Source organism: Martes martes (genome assembly GCF_963455335.1).
Source record: "Martes martes genome assembly, chromosome: 16".
Lineage (NCBI taxonomy): Eukaryota > Metazoa > Chordata > Mammalia > Carnivora > Mustelidae > Martes > Martes martes.
The window spans coordinates 62,619,319-62,644,630 of record NC_137904.1 but is presented as its reverse complement, the minus strand read 5'-3'; the positions used below and the strand labels follow the sequence as shown (position 1 = coordinate 62,644,630).

Here is a 25,312-nt window from a genome sequence, read left to right as displayed (position 1 = left end):
GTGCGGTGTGTGCGCGGCGTGTGCGGTGTGTGCGGTGTGTGCGGTGTGTGTGCGGCGTGTGCGGTGTGTGCGGTGTGTGCGGTGTGTGCGCGGCGTGTGCGGTGTGTGCGGTGTACGCGGTGTGTGCGCGGCGTGTGCGGTGTGTGCGGTGTACGCGGTGTGTGCGCGGCGTGCGCGGGCGGCGTGGGACAGGGCAGCGCGCGAGTGCGGCGCGCGGCCCGCGGGGTCCCGCAGCCGGCTCGGGGCTGGGCGACTGCGCACCGCCTGCGGCGCCCGGACCTCCCGCGGCGCGTAACCATGGCGACGGGCGCTCCCGCGGCTCGGCGGGCGGGTGAGGGGCGCGGCGCACCCCGACGGCGGGCGTGGGGGAGGGGAGTCCGCTCGCCCCGGAAACGCGCGGCCGCGCGGGGCTCCCTCGGACACACCCTCGCGAGTCCCTCCCGCCGACGCCCCTCCTGGTGGGGCGCCCCGGCCGGTCCTCCGCCCCTGCTGCTGGCCTGCGGGACCTGGACCCCTCGCCCGGGTCCCCCGCGGGCCTGGGGCTGGGCGCCCAGCGAGTCCCGCTGCCCGGCCTCGCGGCCAGTGGACGCGCAAAGCCGTCCGCGCGGTCGGGTGCGAAGGCGCCGCGGCCGGCGGCTCCTGGGGTGGTGAAGGCGGCCTGGCCGGCGAGCGCGGCGGTGCGCCTGCTGGGGCCCAGGCCGGTGGGCCAGAAAGAGCCCCCGCCTTGGACACAGGCTCCTCTTCAGCGGGGAGGAGAGGATCGGGCCGGCAGTTCACTGGGTTCTGGAAGAACAGACTGACTTGCGTCCTCGGGGAGCCCCTGAGGGAAGGGGCTGGGCTGGCCCTCCTGGGATTGAACTTGGAGATACCTGGGCTCCCTCCCACTTCCGCTCAGGGCTCGCCGGGCCGCACTGGTAATCCTGTTAACCTGAGGAGCTTGGGCCGGACCCGTTTCTGTTCAGGCATAACCTTTATTTTTATTTTTTATTTTAAAAAGATTGTATTATTTATTTGACAGGAAGAGAGAGAGAGCACAAGTAGGCAGAGCAGCAGGCAGAGGGACAGGGAGAACAAGGCTTCCCACGCAGCAGGGAGCCCGACGCGGGCTCATCCCAGGACGCCGGATCTGACCTGAGCCCAAGGCGGATGCTTCACCGACTGAGCCACCCGGCCACCTATCTTTATTTCCTTACATACATATTTTATTTATTTGAGAGAGAGAGCACACGCACGGTGGAGAAGCAGAGGGAGAGGGAGAAGCAGACTGGCCGCTGAGCAGAGAGCCCCACGCGGGGCTCGATCCCAGAACTCTGGGATCATGACCTGAGCCCAGGGCAGGTGCTTAACCGACTGAGCCACCAGGCGCCCCCATAGCTTCGATGGAGGGCAACAATGCTCAAGGGTGATACTGTGGCCGGCAGCAGGAGAATCACCTGGGAGCTCCTCAGAAATGCAGGTTCTCAGGCCTACTCCAGACCTCCCGATCCAGACACCTGTGTGTGTGTGCGTGTGTGTGCGTGCGTGTGCGCAGGCTCGCCTGCACAGCGTCTGACTGAACAAAGCGATTCGGAGGCAGGCAGAGCCAGAGTGGCCTTTGTGCCCAGCATGGGGATCCCTCAACGGATCCGAAGACAAATCTGATACGAAAAGTTCTACGTCTCTGAACTACCGGCATTCGCTTGGGGCTCCATCTAAAATTTGGGGGAACGAATACTCTTTGACCACCCCCCTAAGGTAGACGTGGTTATGTCGGAGGAACAGGGAAGGAGAAGTCAGAGGAACCGGAGGTTTTGAATTCCTCTCCGTTTCACAAACTGCTTGCGAGAGGCTTCAAAAGGTGTTGAAGAGCCCAAGAGCGCCGCCTCCTGATGACGGCGTGCAGGGCTGGCTCTAAAGGGGCGAGGCCTCCTGACAAAGGTGGCTTTCACTGTCCCTATCATTTACCCCTGTCCCTCCTGAACTGGCCACTCAGTACCTGGATGTTCCCCCCATTCCTGCCAGCACTTGCACTGGCTAAATTCAACAAGACTTTGAGCGGATGGACAGACCGCCGTATGCGACCCGTGTTGAGTGTCAGTCACCTCGCCAGAATCAGTGCTCTGCTCTGTTTCAGCTGGGCTTTTCTCCCGACCATTTTAGTCGGACTGAGAGTAAAATGAACTCTGTAGGGGCAATTACAATGTTAGTTTTCAGGAGTGTCCTGAACTCCCCTGGGGGCAGTCTCTGGACATCTGCCCCCCCGGGAGACCGAGTGCTGCCCTCCAGAAGCTTCCGGGGCTGGCCACATGGTGGGAGGGGAGAGGAGGCAGGCCAGAGCCGGGGCGGCCTCCAGCAGGTTTATCTCTGGCCCCCTCCCTTACTATTTATACATTCTGTCCTGTCCACCCGCCAACCCCGCTATCATGTGGTCGACATTTTCCCCTTAAATTAACTCACCCTGGGGCGCCTGGGTGGCTCAGTGGGTTAAAGCCTCTGCCTTCAGCTCGGGTCGTGATCTCAGGGTCCTGGGATCGAGCCCCGCATGGGGCTCTCTGCCCAGCGGGGAGCCTGCTTCCTCCTCTCTCTCTCTCTGCCTGCCTCTCTGCCTACTTGTGATCTCTGTCTGACAAATAAATAAATAAAATCTTTAAAAAAATTAACTCACCCTTCCGTACGTAAATTCATTTTCAACGGAAAAAATGGGAAATAACAAATATAAATGGAAAATCAGTAGTTCTCACGGAAAGTGATCATGACCAGTAGGACAAGGCAAGGAGACCGAGACCAGGGCTGTAAGGAGGCACCCTTTGCTACGTGGCCCACCCCAGCTCCGAGCCTGGGCCCTCTCTGTGCTACCTCGGCGAGGTGCTGAAGGCTTTGTGTCACGGACCTGAAGCTTTCTGTGAGAGAAGCAGGAAGGCGTGGAGGGGAACTGAGAGGAGGGCAGCTGTGCCTCTCTCCCCAGCCACTGCCCGTCTTTTCATTAAGTCCTAAAGAAGAGCGCGTGGGCCTTCTGCAGGTCCGGTTCTGAGAGGTCTGCAAACAACAACCCGTTTAATCGTTAGGACCAGCCTAGGAGACCATACAGCTACCAGTGCTGGTTTTACAGTGAGGAAATGGCCCTGAGGTCAGGGACTTGCCCGGGGTTGCACAGCATTGCATTAGTGAGCATGGAAGGGTGGGGGAGCTCAGGGTGGTCCTCTGTGCACACGTCAGCCCCACAGCTGCACAGATGGGAAATTTAGCCTCACAGCACGCAGCCCTGAGTGTTCCTCTTCGAAAAAGGCATCGAGCGATTCTTGGGATAACTGTCCCTATCTCCTGGAAAGTGGACGAGGCTGAGCAACCTCACGGTGGGTTCTTGGGGGAAGGTGGGGCGTCTTTTGGAGACCCATGGGTCGTGGTGGTTAGACGGGCACCGGTGTGTGCTCGGTGCCCTCCAGGTGTGAAGGCACGTGGCTACTCCTGCTGGTCCCCTCCAGCCAGGTGGTGCCGATTCCCAAGGGCCGAGATGGGATCGGGGCCCGCCCAGTCGGAAGCTGGTGTGAGCAGGCAGGCTGGTCTGGGTCTCCTGGAACAGGCTAGGAAAATCATTGGCTGTAGGGCCGGGGACCCAGGGCCGTTAAGGCGAGGCAGGACTCCGGGTCTGGGCAGCTGGTCAGGCAGCTGCCGAGGGTGGGTGGGGATGGATTCTGGAGAAGGAGGTGGAGAGCAAGTCAGAGGTAGAAGAGGCCCAGGGAGCGGAGGGGCGATTCGCTGGCGGGGACTAGGCGGTCCGCGAACCTTCCGAGGGATGTCTCCCGCTGCTACACCTGGATTGTTCCCGAGAGTGGCCTGAGAACCGGTCAGCCTTGCCCGTGGCTACACCGAGGGGGCACCTGCCTCCACGCATTATCCTGGGCCCCTCTCGGTGCGGTGCGCCCTCCTCACTGCCCGGCGTTTTCAGTTGAGCAGACCGAGGCTGGGAAAGGCTCACCTGCTCCCCGGGGCCGCAGCCCGTGAGTGGGGACAGACTACAGTAGGAGCGGCTCCGCTGCAGAGCCCGTGCTCTTAGAAAGCGGTCCTGAGGGGCGCGTGGGTGGCTCAGTCGGTGAGGCGTCTGCCTTCAGCTTGGGTCATGGTCCCAAGGTCCCGGGATCGGTCCCGCATGGGGCTCCCTGCTCACTGGGGGGCCTGCTTCTCCCTCTCCCTCTGCTGCTCTCCCTGCTTGTGCTCGCTCTCTCTCTGGCAAATGAATAAAAAATCTTAAAAAAATAAAGTAGCCCTAAGATGCTCTGGTTGGCTCCGTGTTCAGACCCTGGGGCGCATGACACCTCTCTTGCTCCCGGCCTGGGCGCCCAGTGCCCTCTCCGCAGGTGGTCACGGGTTCTGCAGCGGCATTTGTATGTCTCCAGCCGTGGGTGGCACACACTCTCTCCCCCTCCCCTCCCTCACCCCACACTGCTGTTTGCGGTGTTCGCACCTGTTTTATTATTTTCATTTTTTTGCTTGAACCATGGGGCTTAGGGATTCTGGTCCCCTGCCCCTCTGCAAAGAGCCTTCCCATCCCCCACTGTCCCCTCTCCCGGCAGGCCCAGCAGGGGCTCCCCAGGGGCTGTGAGGTGGCCTGAGGCGTGGGGAACTCGTCCCACCTGGGGTCAGCGGCTAAGGATGCTGGAAGTCCCCACAGGCTCCGGAGCAGAAGGCCTGCAAGTGACCGCGGCCCTGTCCCTCGTCCCCCGGGGCAGCGGCAGCCGGGCGGGGCGGCCACCAGGGCAGAGGCGTGCGGACTCCAGGAGGCCAAGCGTCCCCGCCGCCTGTCCTGCGCGCCCGCCGGAGCCCACGGCCGGAGCGGGGCTCGTTCTGGGCCGGTCCGCGGGTGGGTCGGAGCCAGGGCAGGTCTGGGCCTCCGCGCGCGGGACTCTCGAGCGTCCCCGCATGGCCGCGGACCGCACGGCTCTGGGGCGGCGCCGGCGGGAAGCGGGGAGGAGGGGCGCCGGCGGGGAGAGGCGGACGCTGTGCGTTCCCAGACCCAGACCCGGGCGGGGCAGCGGCCGGACGGCCAGCACCGCCACGACGGAGCATGGCCGGGGCCGGGGGCCGCCGAGGTCTGTGCGCAAGTGCGGAGACAGGCTCGTCCGTGTCCAGCGGACTCACAGCGCGAGAGCCGCTTCTGGAGGCTTCCGGCAGGGGCGGGCCTGGAAGAACGAGTGTGTGTTGGCGGAGGGCAGGGCGGGCGGCCGGGGCGGGCCTGGGGGAGCCGAGGAAGCGGGGGCGCCGGGGGTTCGGAGTGGTGGGAAGCGGGCTGGGCAGACGGGGGCCGGGACACTCACGCTGGGCTGTGACCCAGGAGGGCCCTGTGGGGGCTCCGGACCCTCTGCTGGACCCAGGAGGGCTCGCGTGGGTGGGGGTGAGGGTGGGCTGGGGAATGGCTGGGGGCACTTTCCTGGGCCTGGCTGGGGGTCGTGCCATGCACACTGCAGACCCAGAAGGGAGGCGAGCCTAGGGGTGCCTCTGCCTCCCCTGACGCTCTGCCTGCTCCCCCCTGGGGAGGGAGGATCTTAGGTCGCGGTGAAGGGCCGCCCCGTTTCTCAGGCAAGGGCGATCCTTCCGGCGCTGTGTCTGGAGGGAAGAACGGGGCCCCCGAGGCAGCAGCCCTTATTCGGACCCAGGCTCAGCAGCCGCGATGACCAACCCCATGGGGGAGGTTGTCCCCACGTCTCTGAGCTCCATGCCGGGAGTGGGCTCTGGCCCGAGGGCCGACTGTGCAGTCTTTTCCTGACCTGGCCGTTGTGGCCTTGCCTTGGGAGCTCGAAACCGGCCTCAGTGGGAGCACTGACACCACGGAGATGGGAAGGACCACACATGGGGTCTTTTATTGCTTCTGGCTGCAGCTGAAAGGACGCCAGAGGAGGGGTTAAGACCAGGGTTCAGACACAGCACTGTCACCTCCAGGGTCCCAGGCCAGCCAGCTAACCTCTTAGGCTGCAGCGTCCCGTCTGGGTCAGACGGGGTCCGCCCAATCATCTCCCTGGTCCCATCCAGCCCTCCTGTCTGGTGGCAAGAGCCCTGCAGCCCCTCTGTCTTCCGGCCTCCGTCCCACCCGGACTGCCATGTCCCTGTCTCTCCTCTCGTCTCAGTGAGCAGCTCTGTCCCTCCCCGGGCCGTCCAGGCCCCGAGCTGTCGATGCAGCCTTCGTATCCCATCTGTGTCTCCCTAGAAAGGCAGCCCTGAAAGGTCTCTTGAACCCACCCGTTTTGCACCATCTCCACTCTGCTCCTGAGATGTTCTGCCCAGACCCCTGGGGGACCATCCTAAGTGGCCGTCCCTCCTCTCGAGCCTGGCGGTCCTGTGCTCCTTCAATCGTTGGTGTCGAATCAGGTGTATCCCCGTGTCACTTGGCTGGGGGTCCCCACTGCCTGTCCGGGAAGACTGCTCCCTCCGACCACAGAGAGCTCATAGTCCCCATCCTCCCTTACCAGCTTCCAAGCCCGGGCCTCCATTCCTGTCCACAAACAGGAGGAGCAGGGCCGCCCCGGGGGCTCTCACTCGCCCTCCCCTGTCAGGAGCTTCATCCCTGGGCTGGGCGAGGCTGGCTCAGCCTCCCCATTCCGGTCTCCCGCTCCCCGCTGTGGCCCAGTCCTCTCTCTGCCGCGACACCTGACCTGGTCCATCACCTCGCACACTGGTTTGTCCTGTCCCTGTTGTCCGCTCTCCGTGACCCCTGGATCACGGCCTCTGGTGCAGGGCCCAGGCTGCGTCATTCACTGCGGATCCCCAGAGCCCAGCCCAGAGCCCAACGCCCAGCCGGCTCCCGCCGTGTGGCTTGAGAGGGAATGAATGATTTGCTTCTGCTTCGGCTGGAGGGCCATGGCACCCCAGGGCAGAAACAAGGTGGGGTTGTCACACGGCATGCCCGGTCCTTCGAGCTGGCTTCTGGAATATTCCGGGAGGCCCACCCTTGCAGCTCTCCCCACACACCTGACCCCGATGGCCTCTGGGGTCCGCCTCGTCCCCGGGGGAGCACGCAGGCCTTGCAGGCAGGCAGGGAGGAGGCTGGGGAGGGTCTGAGTCTCATGGGCTGGCTGGCTGCTTTGGAAAGGCCTGCTCCAAACCTAGAGCAGAGCGGCTAGAAGGGACTTGGGGGGGGGGGTTCTCGAGCACTGACTCCCTTCTGCTGCGGTGTGGGGGGCCCAGGTCACTAGTGGGGGCGTCAGGTCCAACCTCCCCTCACCTCCTGGGCTTCTGACCTCCAGCGACAGAGCATTACGCGACCTTGGCCAGAAGCATCACAGCTACCAGCAGTCCCGTCACCACGGGGGGCCGGCCACTTGGCAGGAGAGCAGAGCCTGAGGAAATCCAGAGAACCCAGTGAGTGAGGGAAGCGGAGCGTGTCACTCACCCCTGCTCCGCGAGGGTGGGCCCGGTGCCCCCCCCCAACTTCCCACAAGCCCCCTGACCTCGGCTCTCACCAGGCCCCTCCCCTGAGGAGCAGGGCCCACACCCCTCCAGCCAGGCCCCCACTGGGGTCTGCCGTCTTGTCAGCTCCCAGGTGACCTCTGGTCCGGGGATGGGCCAGGGTGGGGGTGAGGGCGTGTTCGGGGGAGGCCCAGAGAGGAAGACTCCGGGAACGAGCCCTCCCATGGCCACGCGGGAGAGCGGGTCACGGGCAGCCAGGAGCCCTGAGGTGGACTTCACCAGGGGGCCTGTCCTGTGGGCAAAGCGCCTGCTTCTCTGGCCCTCAGGCTCCCCAAGGCTGCTCACATCCACCTGCCTTCCCCTCGTCACTGCCAGGGACTTGCGATGTTTCCGGGGTGCAGGACAAGGAAAGGAAAGGTGGCCCCAGGTGGCTGCTGGCGCTGTGGCTGAACGGGCAGCCCCTTACCCGAGGGGGTGCTCTGGGGCCCGTTGCTGGCTTCCCGGAGCGTGGGCAGCAGGGTGCTCAGGAGCCCGTCGTTGGCCTCGGGCACGATGCCCAGCAGATGGCACATGAGCTCGTACACGTGGATGCTCTCGAAGGGCTCCACCTCCAGGCCCCTCCTGAAGCTGGGGCCCACGGCCCGGAAGATGGTCTTCATGTCCATGGCCCCGTTGTGGAAACCGTGCTCTCCGTTGTTGAACTGCACGTTCAGTCTCTGCCGGGGAAGGGAGGGCCTGAGCCTCCGTGGGGACTCCCAGCCCACCCCTGCCCTCCCCACCAGCAGCACCCCTGCGGGGGCAGAAGATCCCTGGGAGGGGTTCACACTGGCAGGGGTGGTGCAGGAGGGTTTCTCTGAATTCTGAGCCTCCAAAGACCTGCGGCCCAGAGGGAGGGCCTCCGGGAAGACCTGCTAACCCAGGCGCACCCCTAGGCTCGCAGGGTGGCACTTCCTTCCCCGAGGCTCTCTCCCCTCCCCCCTGCATCTTCTCCCCCTTTGGCATCCCTTGGCTTTCTCGCTGACCGCGCGCCAGGCTCCTTGCCCTCCCTCTCTCTCATTTCTCGTTTCTTACGGCCCGTCTTCCCACACTTTACCCTGCACGCAAGCACACACACGCACCTGCTTTCACACAACACACGCACACGAAGCAGGTACGTCGCCCACACGCCACAGATCTCACACGTTTACGCCCACATACACGCGCACACACTCATACTGATTGCACAGTGATGGGTGTGTCCCTTTGGTGGCCAGTGCCCCTCTAAGTGGGGACTCGTAAGCAGTACGGGGGAGCTTTTTATAGCAAGGGAGAGACCCAGCCGCCCAGTGGAGGAGCCTGCCCAAGCCCGGCGTCAGGCAAGGAGCTCACCCCATGGATGACGTAGCCAGGGTCACTGTACATGAGCAATGGGGTGATCCTGGGGTTCCCGGCGTAGTGGAGGGACGTGGGGAAGGACTCCTTCTTGTAGACGTGGAGTTTGGGGTGGGCGTCCTTGAGGACCTCATACACCTTGTCCAGCATCCCTTCCTTGGGAAGCAGCATCCCGTTGGGCCCGTAGTCCAGGAGCTCAAACTCGATGTCCTTGAAGGTGAAGTTGGGGAACGCGTGGAACTCCACCAGGTCCTGGGCCTGCTTGTGGACGGTGGTCATGCCATGGTCGGACGTGATGATCAGGTCGAGGCTGCCCTCCAGGCCGCTCCGCCTGATGCTGTCCCGAAGGTAGCCCACCGTCCTGTCCACCTGCATCACCATGTCCTTCCTCTGCTGGGACTCGGGGCCGTACTTGTGGCCTGTGGAGTCTGGCTCCCCAAAGTAGAGCGTGACCAGGTCCAGGCCCTCGTCGGTGAACCATTTCATCACCGTGTCGATGTTGGCTTTCCACTCCTGCTCGTCTTTGTAGTTGTGCAGGATGCCTTCCTTCCGGCTCAGGGTCACCGCCGTGCCTTGGTAGGTGACGTTCCCGCCGGGGTAGAAGAAGGAGCCAGTCTTTAAGCCCTGCCAGGGAAGGGGGCATTAAAGCCACAGGCCTCCTTGGGCTTGCCCCCCGCCCCCACCGGTTCCTGCCGCAGTCACTGCTGCCCCCCTGCCTGCTCACTCAGCCCTGCTCCCGCCGCAGGCACCGGCCTTTTATAACTCCTACGTTCCCACGGGTGACACTAATTTTATAGAGGAGGGAGCGGGTGCCCGGGGGACCCAGCACTAGTGACATAACGGATATAAAGATGTCCGCAGATATGCAGCGTCCTCATCGTCACCATGGCCCTGGGTCCCCACGGCGGAGCTGCCCGGACAGCCCTCCCCTTCTGGCCTGGAGCCTGGCCTCTCCCGACTATATTCTTGTCCAGGCCCTTCTACCTGTGTCCCCTTGCCTGCCCTTCCCGCCTGGCCATCCATCCATCTTTGCATACATCGATGACGGCTTTATTTAGGGATCCTCTCCCTGGAGCCACAGGTCCAAGCCCGCCCCGTCTGCACGTCCGCCTCCCAACTGCCCTTCTGTTTCGACCAGGCGCCACGCCATGCCCGGCTCTTTGCTCTGACTTTGAGCGTGAGCCTGGCGTCCGGGTAGCTCCTTCCAGAGCGAAGGGACCCCGACCTGAGCGGACGCCCTGCCCAGAGGATGGCTGTAGGCTCTGAAGCCCATTCTGGGGTCATCTTGAAAACCTCCGTTTGACCTTGTTGGCGAGCAGCCACTCCTCCGGGGCCAGGGACCCCCCAGGGCGTTGCAGGATGGAGAGGTTCCTGGGTTCGGCACTACAGTCCGCCCCTTACTGACCCTTTGCCCCTGGAAGTTGGCGGCCCAGCCCGGAGAGGAATTCCCCCGAAGGGGAAGGCAGAAAGCTGTTTTATTGTGAGATGCCCTTTTGTTGAGTGAACTTGTCTTTCCTGTGTGGACGCCCTCTCCCAGAGCCGGGGCCCGGGGCTGCCGTCTTCCTTCCCTTGGGGAGGGTGGAGCCGTCCCCTCAGGTCTGGGACTGCAGGGAGGACTGGGCGGGGCCGCGCAGCCTGCTGGCCGTTGCGTACCCACCGCCCTCGGGGCCCCACCTAACACCCCTCCGTGCTGTCGGCCCAGGACCCTGGGGCCGGGGTCTCACAAGTTCACAGCCTTTCTGGGCCGGATCCCCCCATCCCCTGTCCCCCGACTGCCGTCCACGGGCTCGGGGCCCGCACTACCTGCCGCTGGGCTGTGATCCAGATGGGCACGCTGCCGTTGTCCCACCAGCTCTGGATGCCCAGGGTGGCGTGGTAGGGCAGCTTCACCTTGCTGGTGGTGTTGTAGTACATGTTGTGGACGACCCCGTGGTTCTCGATGTATTTGCCTGCGGGGAGGAGACGGCAGAGAGGAGGTAGGAGGTGGGAGGGCAGGAGGGAAGCAGGCAGGCTTCCCCATATGCAGCCGGGGGTGGGGGGAGTTCCCGTTCGGGGTCCCAGACACATCCTCTCCAGCCCTGAGTTTCCACGACCCCTTCCGGCGGCTTCTCCTGCAGCTGAACGTGCACACAGGTGTGCCGATGTCACCTGTAGCCTCGTGGGTTTTAGCAAAGACTGGAAGTGACCCAGATGGCTATCGGGAGGGAACTAATGAGACAGTTACGGCCCAGGCATAAACAGAATCCCAGACATTTAAATGCCTCACACAGAGCTCCAACCACGAGCTCTTTTCTAAAATTCACTTTGTGCATGGGATGCATAGTGTCCGGAAGCCACAGCAGGAGGGACGTTAAGCCGCGTGCCCCTGCCCCCGAGTCCTCCTCGGTGATCTAGTAAGGAAACAGGTGCAGTGCGGGAAGGGAGAACCAGATGCTCGCAGCGGGGGCCCCGGTCACAGAATGCTGGCACGTGGATGAACGTCTGTACAGAATCGGGTCTCCCCCCAAGGTCACGGTCACCTGGAGCCTCAGCATGGGCCCTTGCTTGGAAATAGGGTCATTGCCGATGTGATGAGTTAGGTTAGGATGAGGGCGGTCTGAGTCACCGTGGGCCCTGCGTCTATGCATGAACACCCTCACAAGACGAGGAGAGACAGCTGGGGCGGGAGAGACAGGACACGGAAGCGCCGCGGAGGCTGGGAGTGGCAGGTAGGGTCCCCCAGAGTCTCCCGAGGGAGCGTGGCCCTCCTGACACCTGCATGCCAGACGTCCAGCCCAAACAGAGCCATGGAGGGATTGAGGGCATCTCCGGGGCCGGCGTGGGAACAGCAGGAACCTCGGGCTCATCTCTCCCGCCTGTCTAGAGCCCGGCCACACTCACTTCCTCCAGGAGCCCGCCTGCGTGGACACCTTGGTTGGGGTTCACTGTTTAAAATGGGACCGCCGGGCATCTGGATGCCTGTGTAAGTCCCGCCAGCAGTGAGGCTTGCTGATGGCCGTGCTGTGTCGCCCAGGGACAGCATCCCCTCCTTGGTCTCCTTTGTCCCTGTGCGGCGCCCGGAGGACTGGGCTCTGCGCAGGCCCTGGGTTCCCTCCTAAGCCCCCTCCCCGTCCCCAGGCCCCAGCCCGAGGCACACGCTCACCCGTGACCAGGGTGAAGTGGCAGGGGCTGGTCATGGTGACGAAGGCGGGCGTCATGTAGCGGGCCTTCACTCCGTCCAGCGCCATGGCGTCCAGGTTCGGGGTTTGTACATCCTGGTCATAGTTCCAGCGGAAACCGTCAAAGGACACGAGCAGCAGCTTATTCCGGGAACCCCTCCTGCCGAGCGGAGCCCCTGCCCCTGGAGCGGGGAGGGTGGCCAGAGCCAGGGCCAGGAAGACAGCCAAGCGCCCCGACATGGAGATGTTCGGGTTGGTTCCTGATGAGGAGCAAAGTCCCAGGGTCAGCCGGGCCGGTCTTGTCCTGCGCCTCCGTGAACACGAGACCGTGCACGCACCCGCTTCTCAGGAGACAGCCCTGGTCACCGTGTGCCTGCCACCCTAGCCCAGCCCTCACGCGGCATCTGCCTTTATTGCCAGCAGAGCCTTCTGGGCTGGCTGCTCCTCCCCCCCATTCCCCACCCCCGTGCACACCTGTCCTTGCGGGGGGGATGGGGACCAGTCCCAGAGGCCTGGAGAGCAGAAGGGGCCACGCCATCCCACAGGCCTGGGTCCCCTCTCCACCTCTCCTAGCCACTCTCGGTCTCTGTGCCCTGCTCTCCCTGACTCCAGAGCACTGGGAGGGGCCCCCTCCAGCTTCTAAGTTAGGGAGAGCTCGACGGTGCCTGGGTCTCAGGCCTGCCTTGGTCAGGCTCCGGGCTGGGCTTCCCAGGACCTGGGAGCCAAGGACCAGCAGCCAGCCCAAGCCTGGCTTTGTCCGCGGGAGCCCCAGCTTAGGCGAGCTCCTTTCCCTGCCATGCCCATGAAGGGGCATCCTGGGATGCGCTGGGCTTGCTACAGCCTGGTAGCCCGGGTTAGTGCCCACCACACCTGCCTCCTGGGGTCCCACGGAACCTCGGATGGGCACACAGATGTGGGTGATCTCACTTGTGGACTTCATCCACGAGGGGGTCAGAAGAGGGGGTCCCTTGTTACCTGTGCTCATGGGGGTGGGTGTGCACGGGAAAGGGACCCCGAGTTCAGGGTGCACCCTCTCCCACCCCCGTCGCTGTCTCTGTCCCTCTCCCTCTCTTCGAACCTACAAAGCACGTTCCGTGAGCCAGACGTGGTTCTCCATTTGGGGGACCCGGCAGAGGATGAGGCAGGTGAGTGAGGCTGGGGGAAAGGCAGTACCCGGGGAGGGGTGGTGGCGGCCAGGGACGAGTCAGGATGGCATGGGTAGGAGCCCGGGGAGTGGGGTCAGGGGCAGGTCCTGGCTCCTGGTGGGCTGTGGAACCGACCACAGGGAGGGCAGGAGGGGGTGGTGGCCCAGACCAGTGTGGCTGCTGGGGCCGTGACAGATGCCACAGGCGTGGGGGGGGGGTGCTGTTCTGAAGGGCTTGCGGCCAGACTGCAGGTGGGGGAGGGATGGGTCTGCCCCCCAGGAGCCGGGTGATGGGGTTTGTGTGCCTACCCGGAGATCAGAGCCCAGGTGGACGGTGAAGGATGGAAGCAAGCATTCCACCTGGGAGGTGTCCGGTAGGAGGTACGACCCGATTCATCTGTGAACCTGCCCACAGCGGCTCTACCTTACGACGGGCTGCAGCAAGCAGATGTGGTCATCAAGCGATTCCCAGCTCCTCGGCCCCACCGAGTGCATCAGAGCCTCCTCGGAGGTGTGGCCCAGGGACCACGGGTGCAGATTCTCGGGCCCTCCCCCGGGAACCCGCTGCAACACACCCCGGGGAGGAATCCTCAAACACAGCGGGCCCTGAGAACCCGGGAGAGGAGGACGGCAGGGCTCCTACAACCAGCGCGGAGCGGGGGGGCTGGGCTGGGCTGTCCGGTGGTGGGCCAGGGCACAGCAGGTGCGGGACCGAGGAGGTGCTCACCCTCCCTCCCACGGCACAGGGCCCCAGCTCCAGGGAACGACCGGGGAGCTGTGCTCTGGGGGAGAACAGCGGGGCCGCGTTTACACCGGTGTTGGGGGGCAAGGGCCAGGGGCTGACATCCCAGGAGGCCTGCGGCATGGATCCGGACAGCGGAGTGGGCAGGGAAGCCTTCCAGGTAGGGGCGGACGTGCAGGTGAGGAACTGCGGGGTTCCCAAGGGCGGTGAAATGGAGGATGGAAGAGGTCGGGCTGGAGGCAAGGGGGTAGGTCCCGGAGGAGCGTACATCTCCCGGGGAGTAGTGTTCCAGAATAAAATGGCTGCCAAGAATAAAGACTACATTTCCCAGTATGCCCTTCAGCGCGGCTTGGTCATGTGGCGCATTCTGACCAATGGGACGAAAGAACAATGTCACGCGACAGCCAGGCTCTGCCTGGTGGAGTCTTCCTCGCCGTGGCGCCTGCCACTGCGGGGCCGCCCCCGGCTGGACGGCGAGGGGCTCCCGGGCAGCGCGTGTGTGCGGCGAAGGGCGGTCCCCGAGGGCGTCCTGGATGGCGTGGGCGGCAGCCCGGCTGGGAGAGGCGCGCAGCCTGCTTTGCTCCCGTCTCCCGGTGTGGCTGCTCCGTCCGGGCCCGGGCTCGGGGCGAGCGGGCGGGGCGAGCGGGCGAGACCCGAGGTGCAGGCCGCGGGGGGCGGGGGCGGGGCGGGGCGGGGGGGGGCAGGAGTCGGGCCGACGCGGCCTCGGGCCCGCGTGCCTAGACTTGGCGTGGGTTTGAGGCCAGCGCTGCTCCGGGCGGCAGGTGCGTGCAGGGGTGAGGGTGAGCGGGGCCTCGCGGACACGGTGTCACCGCGCACTGCCCCCCCCCTCCCCCGCTGGCTGTGGATTCAAGTCCTGCTGCCCCTCGCCTGCCTGCCTGGGGCCGGCCTGGAGATGGCGGGAAAGGCCTCTCCTGGGCCTCCTCCACGGCCCGGCGCGCATCCCCCCTGCACCTCCCGGGAGGCTCTGCCCCGTCGGTTCCCCGTCCCTGCCGTGGCCTCTGCCAGCACGAGCGCAAGCAGAGGGTGTACTCGCCCCCGTAGCCAGCAGTGCCGGGGCATTTCTGCAGACCAGGCCCTGGCTTACCCGGGAGCTCATCCAGGCTTCCGGGTGGTCTGGAAGGCAGGAGTCGGTAATATGCTCGCTTTATGGGTGGGGAAACCGAGGCCGGCACCCAGCATAGACGAGGAGCCAGGCTGCACCACCCTGCTGTGACCCCCTTCTAAATGCCATCAATGCACCAGCCACTTAGGACCCTCATGTCGGGCTTTGAGGCTGTTAACTTTTTTTTTCTTTTCTTAGATTTATTTACTTGGGAGAGAGAGAGCGAGCACAGGCCAGGGGAGCAGCAGAGGGAGAGGGAGAAGCAGACCCCCGCGGAGCAGGGAGCCCGATGCGGGACTCGATCCCAGGACCTGAGATCGTGACCTGAGCCGAAGGCAGACGCTTCACCGACTGACCCCCCCAGGTGTCCCGCTGACTTCTTTTAAACCCAGTGCAACTGTCACCATGGTGGTATCACTGACTTTCCCCTCTCGTGTTCCCATTACTTCCTTGGGGTGCACTACCCGGGAAGGGCCCTTGGACAAGGAGGGAGAGGCTGCCTGGTGCGTCGAGTCCTCTTGCTGTCAGGAGCGGCTTAGGCTGTGAGTCGCTGGTCCCACCAGCCACGAGCTGTCCCATCTCCTCTGCCCCATGGTGTCCATTGGGTTTTATTTTTTATTCCTTTCGTGTCCTTAACATACAGTGATGTCTGAAAGCGGACCTCGGAGAGGCTCGGAGATTTTCCACGCCCCAGTTCCTGAGCTCTGCTCCCCGCGGGCAGAGTGCCGACCTCTCCGACCATCGAGCGGGTGGTCCGAGCGGCCATTGCATCCTGGGGCCTCATCGGTTCTGTGTGTATTTTGTAATGTGTGCGTTTTTGGAATCTGCACTCTGGAATCTGTCTTCCGTAAACATTCGTCATTTCCCTTTGTCACTCGTAGCTTTCCCGGCCCTCTCGCACACTGGTCATTCTTCAGGTAGACGGTAGAGCCAACGCTTCCCGAAGACGGGGCTTGCCGTACCGTTCACGTCGCATCCCCAGAGCCTGGCACGAGGACCGGCCCAGAGTAGGCTTTACCCGGTACTTGTCAGACGAGTAAATACGCTGCTTAGAAGGAGAATTTGTGCAAACATCTACCTTACTTTTGGTTAGGGAGAACGTTTTTTAAAAATAAACTCTTTATTTGACGACAACCTGAGGCTTGTGGAAACATCTCGAAGATGGTCGAGTTCCCACACGCCGCCCGCGTGGTTTCCTGCGCTGGTGACGTGTCGCCTCGTGCGGCGTGTTTGCACGGCGGCGCGAGCGTGTTGGTAAGTCATCATCCTGTTCGATGTTGACAGGTCGTCGTTAGGCTCAGGTTACTCTGTGCCTGTCCTGCTGCCCTGGCCCTGTTCCAGGATCCTGTTAGGTCATCACCGTGTCCCCTGCGTCCCTCTGGGGTGTGATCGTTCCTCAGACTCTCCTTGTTTTTGATGACATGGACGGTTTGGAGAAGTGCTGGTCAGGCGTTCTGTAGAGCGTCCCTCTGTTGGCATTATCTGTTCTCTTTCCATTGATTACACGGGGGTTATGGGGCATGGGGGGAGGGGCACAGAGATAAAGAGTCGCTGCCATTGTATCATATCAAGGGTACGTCCTATCACCGTGACTCATTGCTGCGGCGTGACCTTTTCACCATGATCGCATCTCCGGGTGTCTCCACAGGACGGTCCTCCTTTCTCGCGCTCTGTTCTTTGGAAGGAAGGTCACCGTGTGCCCCGCACGCTTCGGGGGCCAGGTGTCGTGCCCCACCTCTGTGGGGACAGAGTGTCAACACCCATCGTTTGGAGTTCTGAGCGGGAGACTCGTCTCTTCTCCCCGTTTATCTGTCTGTTCAATGATTTATGCCAGCACAGGCTCACGGATGTCTCTTTCGCAGTGGGGGTTATAACCCGCTGCTCCCTGTACATCCCCTTGCTCGAACCGCTTCCTCTTTGGCCGCCGGGAGCTCTTTCTGTGGGCTCCTGGGTCCCTTGTCATGCCCGGTGCTTTGTGTCCTCAAGCCCATCCTTGCCCTCTAGGGCCAGAGGGTGTCCAGGCTCCCCTCCCGTGTTTGCCACCCCAGCCCTGGAATCAGGCGTTTCTCAAGGACCCTGGTTCCTTTTCTTGGCACTATTAGGGACCAAGAGTTGGGTGTGACAAGTGACAGTGCCCTTGTTTCTGGCCGTACCGTCTCCTGGTATGGTGCCCGGCACACAGTAGGCAGGAAGGTGGCGTGGGTGGCGTGAGCAGAAGAGTGATGTCTCCTAACCAGGATAGTCCTGGGCAGGTGTGGCCTGCCAGGGAGCCCCCGACACCCCGGCCAGGGGGCTGGACACAGGAGCAGGTGCTCCGGCCGGGGGCCATCCTCTCTGTTGAAAGCGTGTGGAAGTCCTGATCCCCTCCCCTCCCCATGTCCACAGTGACAGGTGGCAAACTTGGGTCTAATGGGCCTCTCCCAGTGCCCCGTCCATGTCCCTTCGGAGCGAAGGCTGTGGTGTTGCCCACACACTATTTGCTGGAGAGGAGTGTTGCCATCAGGATGGAAGTAAACAAAGAAGTTGGCTTGGGGGCGTGGCAGACGACCCTTTCCAAACAGGGACCCCGATGCCGCCATTGCCATGCCGGCCGCCTTGGGAGGGGGCCCTGGGAACCCCTGGCTGGGGAGCTTCATCCTCACGTCCCTGGGAGGCCTGAGCCATGGAGCCAGGGACAGGTGTCTGGGGGGCAGTGGGAGGCCATCAGGAGCCACACGCAGACGGGCCTGGGCTCAGCAGGTGAACCGTCAGGAGGCATCATGATCTTTTTGGCCACCGTGGTGTTCCTGTGGGGAGAGACAGTGGCCTGAGGCTGGTGGTTCCTTCCCAAAGGGCCACAGCAGTCCAGTGTCCAGCTGTCCAGCGGCTCTGTGGGGGGAGAAGGAGCTGAGAGAAGGAGCCTCCCCGCTCTCCCTTTGCTGGAGAGATTAGCAGGACCCCCCCCCCCCCCGTGAGCACCCTCCCTGCGCTGTTGCGGGCGGAGGGGACCCCCTTGCCCCCTTGCCCACTGCGACCGGGACCTGCCTGCTGCTGGTTGGTCCCGACGCCGGGCCCGCCCGACCTCATGACAGCAGGGTTGTTAGCGTGAGGGTCCCACTCCGGCAGGGGCTGCTGCCTCTCACGCCCGCTCAGGAGCTTTATCTCCGCCGCCACCTCGCCGCCTCCGGCTAAATGAGGATTAATATTTTAACAGGATTATGTGCTGTGGGTTAGCAGGACTCTCTGGGGACTCCCGGTGCTCCCGTCCCTCGCAGCCCTTCCCCTCCTCCCTGGCCTCCCTCCTGGCGTGCGGGGAGATGGGGTCCTGAGGTCGGGGGGTGCTGGGGCCGCCTGGTTCTGGACTCCAGGGTGGGGGGTGGGCGGGAGGGCTCTGGGCCGTGGGGACAGTTTGTCTTGAAGAGGGGGTCTGTCCAGGGTAGGGTTGGCCCTGCAGGGCGAGGTCCCTGAAGAGACCAGACCACCATGGGGGAGAAGGGAGGAGGACGGAGTGGGAGCTGGGGGTGGGGGGAGATAGGGCAGGAGGGATGCCCACTTGGCCCCGTGTCTCAGCCCCCTGAGTGGCACAGCCTCTAAATTTAATGTATCAGGCCTTTTTGGGCTTTCTCCTGGAAAAATACTCCAATTCCACCGACATTTTATAAAAGCGAGATGGTTCCCGTCCCTCTCCTGATTCCATCACAAAAGGACAAAACCCTTGTTCTCAGGTGGGGCTTCCCGGCCCTGGGCACTTGGCCCCCGTGGGTCCCCTGGGTCTCCCGTGTCCGGGGACCCCTGCATCGGTCTCCTTCCCTTCTCCAACTTGGGAGCTTTTCCCCGGGGCCCCAGGCAGAGCCGGGGACCTTGACGATTCTTCTGTTGAACTGCTTGTCCCCTGTGTAAATTACGAGTTTGTGGGTCTGCTTTCCCCACCACTGAGGAATGAAGGAGTGAGGAAGGTTGGCTCCCCGAGTGGCCGACAGGGCTGACATTTGCACACACATGTTCACGGCGGTGATTCGCAGGAGCTAAAACACAGAGGCAGGCAGGGAGTCTGTTGTTGGATGAGGGTCTGTCCCCGCAGTGGACTGTCACGCCGCCTTAGATGGGGGGGGGGGTGTCCGGACACCTGCCGACCTGTGGATGGGCCTGGGGGACATGGAGCCCCGAGGAGTCAGCCAGTCACAAAAGGGCAGAGAGTGTAGGGTTCCGTTTCTGGGAGGTTCCTGGAGTCGTCAGACCCAGATGGGGGGCGTGAGGGGTCAGAGGAGGGGGCAGGAGTTAGTGTTTAACAAGGACAGAGTTTCACTTTGGGATGATGACAGAGTTCCGCAGGTCAGGTGCACAACGACGTGAATGCAGATCTCCTGGGTGTTTTACTACAAGTAAAAATTTAAAAATAAAAAGATTCCGGAACCCTGGGGTCTTTCTGAGATGCCAAGAAGGTTAAGGGGAATTCAGCACTCGGTTGGAGAATTCCAGATGCTGCCTGGTTGGTGGACAGTCCCAGCAAGGCCCCGGCTGTCAGGGGTTTCCGGATGAGGATAAGAAGGACGGGGTCCCCCCTGCCCCCTGGTGGAGGCCAGACCCGCAAACCGAAATCACGGCCGGAAAACCTCTACCCACCCCCACCCCCATTTTACAAATAAGTAAAATAGTTTTAGGTGCTTGTGGTAACGAGGAAGATGACGTTGGAAGTAGTTCATGCTCATCTCAAAACACTTGGAACATACAGACGCGCCTAGAGAGGGAAATAAGCATAATTTCAAAGCTTACGACCCAAGGGACGGCGGCCAGTGATCTTTTTCCTCGAGCACCACGAACGTCCACTTACGTGTGGGTCGAGTGCGACCAAAAGGTTAGTTTTGTTTTGTTTTGAAATGTTTTATTTATTTATTTTTCAGAGAGAGAGAGAGAGAGAGAGCGCACGCGCGCACGTGCACAAGCAGGGAGGAGGGGCAGGCAGAGGGAGAAGCAGGCTCCCCGCTGAGCAGAGAGCCCGATGTGGGGCTTGATCCCGGGACCCTGAGATCATGACCTGAGCTGAAGGCCTGAGTTAACCGCTGAGCCACCCAGGTACCCCTAAAGGCTAGTTTTGATTTTGTCTTCCTCTTAGTGCTTAGTGAGTGATGGGCTGCTGAACAGAACATTCTCAGTGGCTAGTGCGGGGCACTCGCTGCCCATGTGGGCTGGGGTGTGGGCGTGGGCTGGGGGGATTCTAGCCAGCAGGGCCCCTGAGCTGAGCTCGGAGAGTCTGCTGAGCCTCGCAGGCCTGGGACCTCTGGCTCCCCACCAGTGGCCTTTATGAGATGGTCCACAGCCACGAGGCCCTGCCTTTAGGCCAGTTTGGGGGTCGGGGGTCCCCGACCCTTCTCACCCATCATTATCTCCTCTTCACCCGGCTGGGCGGGGAGCTGCGCCCTGGACCCCACGCCCCAGGCAGGCTCCCAGGACCGGCGATCGCCCCTGGGGGCTGCAGGAGGAGGCTCCGCGGTTGTTCCTGAGTGGCACTGGCCGTTCTTTGGGGCCGTCACCCTGCTTGGGCCATCAGGGGCCATCAAGGGCATCACCCTGTCACCCCTCCCAGCCTCCTCCCTCCATCGGCTCTCCTGCTCCGACAGCTTGGCTCCCGTCCTTGCGCTCACCTTCTCCCGGCTTTCTCTTGCCCTCCGTTCGCTGTCCCCCAGCGCGCTCCTCACTGAGCACAGCTCTCCACCAATTGCTCAGGGACACCAGCTGCCGTCACACGACAATAGACTCCCAGGTCCGGAGAGCGTGAGGTCTGCTCACCTTGGAGAGCTGGTCGGGGGCTGGGCTGGCCGGACGCCCAGACTTGGCAGGACCCGCCTCTGGGACCTCCATGCAGGGGCCTGGGGAGGTTTTCCCCGAGGTTGGTCGGGGGCAGGGGGGGGCCCTGGCAGGGTGTGTGGCTCTGTGCAGCCCTCCCTGTGCTGCTGGTTGGTGCCCCACGGCACCTGCTTGTTTAAGAAGCTCACTCTGGATCAGCATGAGGGAGACTCCTCCCCTCACCGCCAGCCTGGCTTGGAGGACCCCAGAGGGGCTGGGTGGGCGCTGATCACGACTGGGGAGCCAGTCTGGCTGGGGAGGTCGGGCAGGGGCTGAGGCTGGGCTTTGCTTGGATCAGCCGAGCCCTTCCTGCCTCTGGCACCTGGGAGGTGAAGGGTGAGCCCCAGGTCCCTAGCCCGAGAGGCACAGGCCCTGCGTCCCCACTGAGGACAGGTGAGCAGGGAAGGACTTGGTCGCCTGGGAAAGATGCGGGTGGGGTCTCGGGCAGGTGGCGCCGGCCCAGCTCTCCCGCTACTGCCGGCTGCCGGCCTTGGTGGCCTCTGCTGCTCGTTGGGATGTAGGTGCCCCCTCCAGCCACACTTTCCAGTAATGCCTCTGCCCCTGCTGGTTCATCTGGATCTGTGGACTTTTCAGTAAGGGCTGCGAGTGGGAGGAGAGGGGAGGTGCCCCAGTGCCCAGCCCAACCCCAGGTCATGCTAGGCTCATTGTGCTGTGGAGAGAGCTGGGGAGTCTGTGGCCTGTAGCGTCCCCCAACCCTGAGAATCTGCCCCGGGGAGTCCTCCTTGGCCTGTCCTGCTTCCCCCCACCCCCAGTGCTAGCAGACCCCAGCAGGTCCATCACGAGGAGGAAGACGAGAAATGAGGGGTTCGGCATCGCGGTGTCTGTCCTTGGAGCGTGAACTTTCTCCCTGGGCAGCAAAGGCCTGGGTGGGCATTTCCCCCCCCTCTCGGGGACCTTGACACCTGGAGGACAAGGCAGGGTTGTGTGGGCAGGGAAGTCAGCAGCACTGTCAGCTGGTGGGGGCAGGAAGGCAGAGGGGAACAGAGCAAGGGGGCCTGAGGGTACACTCCTGCCTTCCCACCTCGATCCCCCAGTGACCCTGACTCCACGTGTGTCTTGGGGCGGGGGGTGGTGTGTCCACGACCCTCCTCTTCCTGGCCTTGGCTGGCCAGGCTGGTCACCCCCTTGGTCCCGTCTGTGGCTGAGCTCTCCCCGGCCCCCCAGGGGGGAGCCTGCTGCCGGCTGCCACCCCCTTGCAGGCCCGTCTCCCCTGCAGCTAGTCCATGAGGGTTTTTTTTCCTGGAACTTTGTCATTGTCTCCTAGGTGTTTCAGGCGTCAGTCTTTCCCTCTGCTTTCTCTGCAGAACTCCAGCTAGTCTGGGCCTCTGGCCCCAGCCACGGTCTCCAGGAGACTCAGGCTTGGAACCTCCCCAAAGTGTGTTTCTGGGGTGTGCTGGCTTCGAGGCTTTCCATCTTGTCCCAGCAGCTGAGCTCTGCTGCGCAGGGGTGTGGAGGGGCCCGCAGCCCTGGGGGGGTGGTGGCGGGCCAGGGGCTGTGTCTGGGGCTCTCTGCACAGTATAAGGGGTGCCCGTCCCTCCACTGGCTCCTGGCACAAGGCCGACCACCCTGGTGGGGGGCGTGGCGGTGCTGACTTTGCCCGAGGGCCAGGCCCGTCCAGGGCCCTTCCTGACGCCAGGCAGCAGGAAGAAGACAGATGGCATCTGGGTCCATCAGGGCCGCTGTCGCAGGACCTTCCCTCAGGGGAGCTCAGAGCACCTGCTATCTCCAGAACCAGCTGTTTTATGGCCGCTCCGTGCTGTGTGCCCGACAATGAAGAAGGGGCATGTCAGACAGATAAGGGGCTACCTTTGGCCACGCCGGGCAGATAAGGGATGGCTAACATGTCCCTGCTACACCAGCTCGCCCCCACCTAGGGGAGGATGGCGTCCCCCTCGTGCAGCAAAGGTCCTCCGGCGGAGAACCCCCTTTACGTAGGCGCCGCTGTCGTGAGAGTCCTCCTCCCGGTGGCCAGGGGAAGTGTGCGGGGCCGAAGTCAAGAACCGCTCTGTCGGCCACCGTGACCCACCTGGCCCGGGTCCGAGGGAGGGCAGGAGAAAGCGTGCCCTGGCGACTGAGACCCTCCAGGGAAAGGTTCAGGAAATCTCGCTGGAGGCAGGCCTTGTGTCCCCTGTAATGCGGCCACAGCAGGACACCTTAATTTACATGCGTCTCCATGACTCTCCATCTCAGCCTGTGTTGTCACACTGGTCAGCATGGACGGGGGCACCTGCTGTGTGACAGGCAATGGGGGAGGTGCTTTCTGAAGGCTGGGGGCGTAGATGGAGATCTGAAACCCAGGGCCCTCCCAGACGGGTTGCTTGGGGTCTGAGAGTAGGCGGAGGACAGGGAAGGAGTGACCCTCGGAGGCCCCTGCTGGTGGGCATAGCCATGAAGCCCCCCGGCGTGCGGAAGGCGTGGTGTATCTTTGCTCTCAGGGATATTGATGGCACCCCTTGGTGGGCAGAAGGACAGGGGGTCCTTCTGGTGGCTAGAGAAAGTGCTTTGCCAGCTGAGAATTTTTTTTTTTTTAACCAACCATATCTAAGCTGGTTTCTGGGAAGGATAAGGTGGTGCGGAATCATCAAATCCTTATCACCAGGGAGGAACAGCTGGCTCAGGCTGCTCAGGGACCCAGGGTGCTGGAGCTCATGGGGATGGGGCAGGGACTCCGCCCAGGGGCCCAGCCCCGTTGCAGGAGCCCTATGGACTCAGGGACACGGACTGTAAACTATGACGCCAGAGATGTTCCCTCCCCAAGACAGGCCCCTGAGAAAGAGGAGACGGGGGTCCGGGATGCAGGATGGGTCAGCTTCTGTGATGATGCTTCTACCAGGACGTTCATGTCGGGTGAAGTCTGTGGGAGGCAGGACGTGTCTTCCTTTTAAAAAATTTGTGTAATGGAAGATTTCATAATTCCCAAGAGAGAGAATGCACAGTATGCTCTCCTGTGCAAGGTCACCCTGATGGGAGGGTCACTGACGGTCACGTTTGCTTTATTGTCTCCTTGAGGGTTGCTGTTCCCTGAGGCTAAGGTATCCTCCGACCCGAGCAGACGTTCTGTGGTTTTGCTCCTCCAAATACGGAAACTTCGTGACATAATTACAGCTCTGGTAACACAGTATCCAAATCAGCAGGAATTCCTCCCTATGGGCTAATGTCCCGTCTGCAACTGACGTCTCAGATGGCCTCGGAAGTATCTTTTTGCCGCTCGTTTGTTTAAATTGGGTTCCCAACAAGGTCCACACATTAAGTTTGATCGCCAGGCCTCTTAAATCTCTCTGGGTCTAGCTCGGGCATCACCCCCACCGCAGTTTCCCTCCTGCCGTGACTTGTGGAAGCCGGATCCACTGTCCGGCCAGCGTCTGCACCTCCCCGCGGCATCGCTTTGTCCCCATCTCTCCTGGAAACAGAAGTCTAGCTGGGAAACCTGATGGGACGCGGGCTCATCTCTCTGCCAGAACCTCCCAGGCGGGTGTGTGTCTCCCGCTGAGGCTCACCTGCGATGCTGGTCCGCAGGTCCGCCGGGCACGCCCCAGCTCTTCGCTGACCCCTCTCATCCATGGTCTCATCCACCCATGACCGTTGCAGGAAATAACTAGGTCACGAGAGCTTGCAAAATGGCGATTTCCGAATGGCATCATCTATCTGCCGCGAGGAGCTAGAATCCTCCCGCTAATCAAACCAGACCGTCCCCTTCAGCTGGCCTTGCGGATTACCCTGGGACGCGGCTCAGCATGGAGTAGCCTTCATTGACTTCTTCTCACGAACACTTTCCAAAGTAGAGTTGGGGGCCTGTTACGTCCAGGGGGTTTCTAGGGAAATTTTGTTTTCTCTCTTTCTACATATTTTTCTATTTTATGTATTTAGCATGTTTTTTTAAAAAAGATTATTTATTTATTTATTTGACAGACAGAGATCACAAGTAGGCAGAGAGGCAGGCAGAGAGAGAGGAGGAAGCAGGCTCCCCGCCGAGCAGGGGGCACCGATGCGGGGCTTGGTCCCAGGACCCTGGGACCATGACCCGAGCTGAAGGCAGAGGCCTCAACCCACTGAGCCACCCAGGCGCCCTATTTAGCATGTTTTAACCAATAGTCTTCACTTTAGGCTTGATCTGTCCCTCGTTGGCCAGGGATTTCTGATTCTCCCGGCTCAGAGGTGTCACACCAGGAACAGGAGAACGGGCGACTCCCTGGGGCAGCTGGTGACCCGGGGGGCTGGCGATGCAGGAGGCTCCCTGGGGACTGTCGGAGGATTTATTGTCCTGTCTGGTTTGAAGTGCGGGGGTTGGGCCCTCTGATAAGTAGCCGTATCTAAGCAGAATCCGATTAGAGGGCAGGGCGTTCTGACAGTCCCGGAGCCCTGCTGGGAAGAGGGAGAGAAATCCCTGGCAGGAAAACCACAGATCAGAACAAAAAGGTCCCCGGGCTTTGTAGTCCCCGAGAAGGACACCAGGTGGCGCTGTCCAGCCACCGATCTGCCGGCCTCACGCTCGGGGCTGCTGGGGCCTCCCCCACTTTGAACCCACTTGGCTCCAAGGCCCGCTGCTCCTGGCC

At 62.5% G+C, this 25,312-nt stretch overlaps 1 protein-coding gene across 1 annotated transcript; it reads right to left on the bottom strand.

Annotated features, from left to right (window-relative positions):
- Nucleotides 1–4,428: 4,428 nt before the first annotated feature.
- On the bottom strand, nt 4,429–10,666 carry ENPP7 (ectonucleotide pyrophosphatase/phosphodiesterase 7). The gene is made up of 5 exons (XM_080827499.1): nt 10,552–10,666; nt 8,746–9,372; nt 7,844–8,093; nt 7,193–7,307; nt 4,429–5,156 (listed from the first exon to the last, which is right to left on the bottom strand). The coding sequence occupies exons 1-4, from the start codon at nt 10,660–10,662 to the stop codon at nt 7,225–7,227; spliced, it is 1,071 nt and encodes a 356-aa protein (XP_080683625.1). The 5' UTR covers nt 10,663–10,666; the 3' UTR covers nt 4,429–5,156; nt 7,193–7,224.
- Nucleotides 10,667–25,312: the final 14,646 nt, after the last annotated feature.

Coding starts and splice junctions, on each gene's coding strand:
- ENPP7 (XM_080827499.1), bottom strand. CDS start 10,662: ATGTACTACAACACCACCAGCAAGGTGAAGCTGCCCTACCACGCCACC. Junction 8,094..8,745: donor CTGGCTACGTCATCCATGGG/GTGAGCTCCTTG, acceptor CTTCCCCGGCAG/AGACTGAACGTGCAGTTCAA. Junction 7,308..7,843: donor GCCCCAGAGCACCCCCTCGG/GTAAGGGGCTGC, acceptor GGATTTCCTCAG/GCTCTGCTCTCCTGCCAAGT.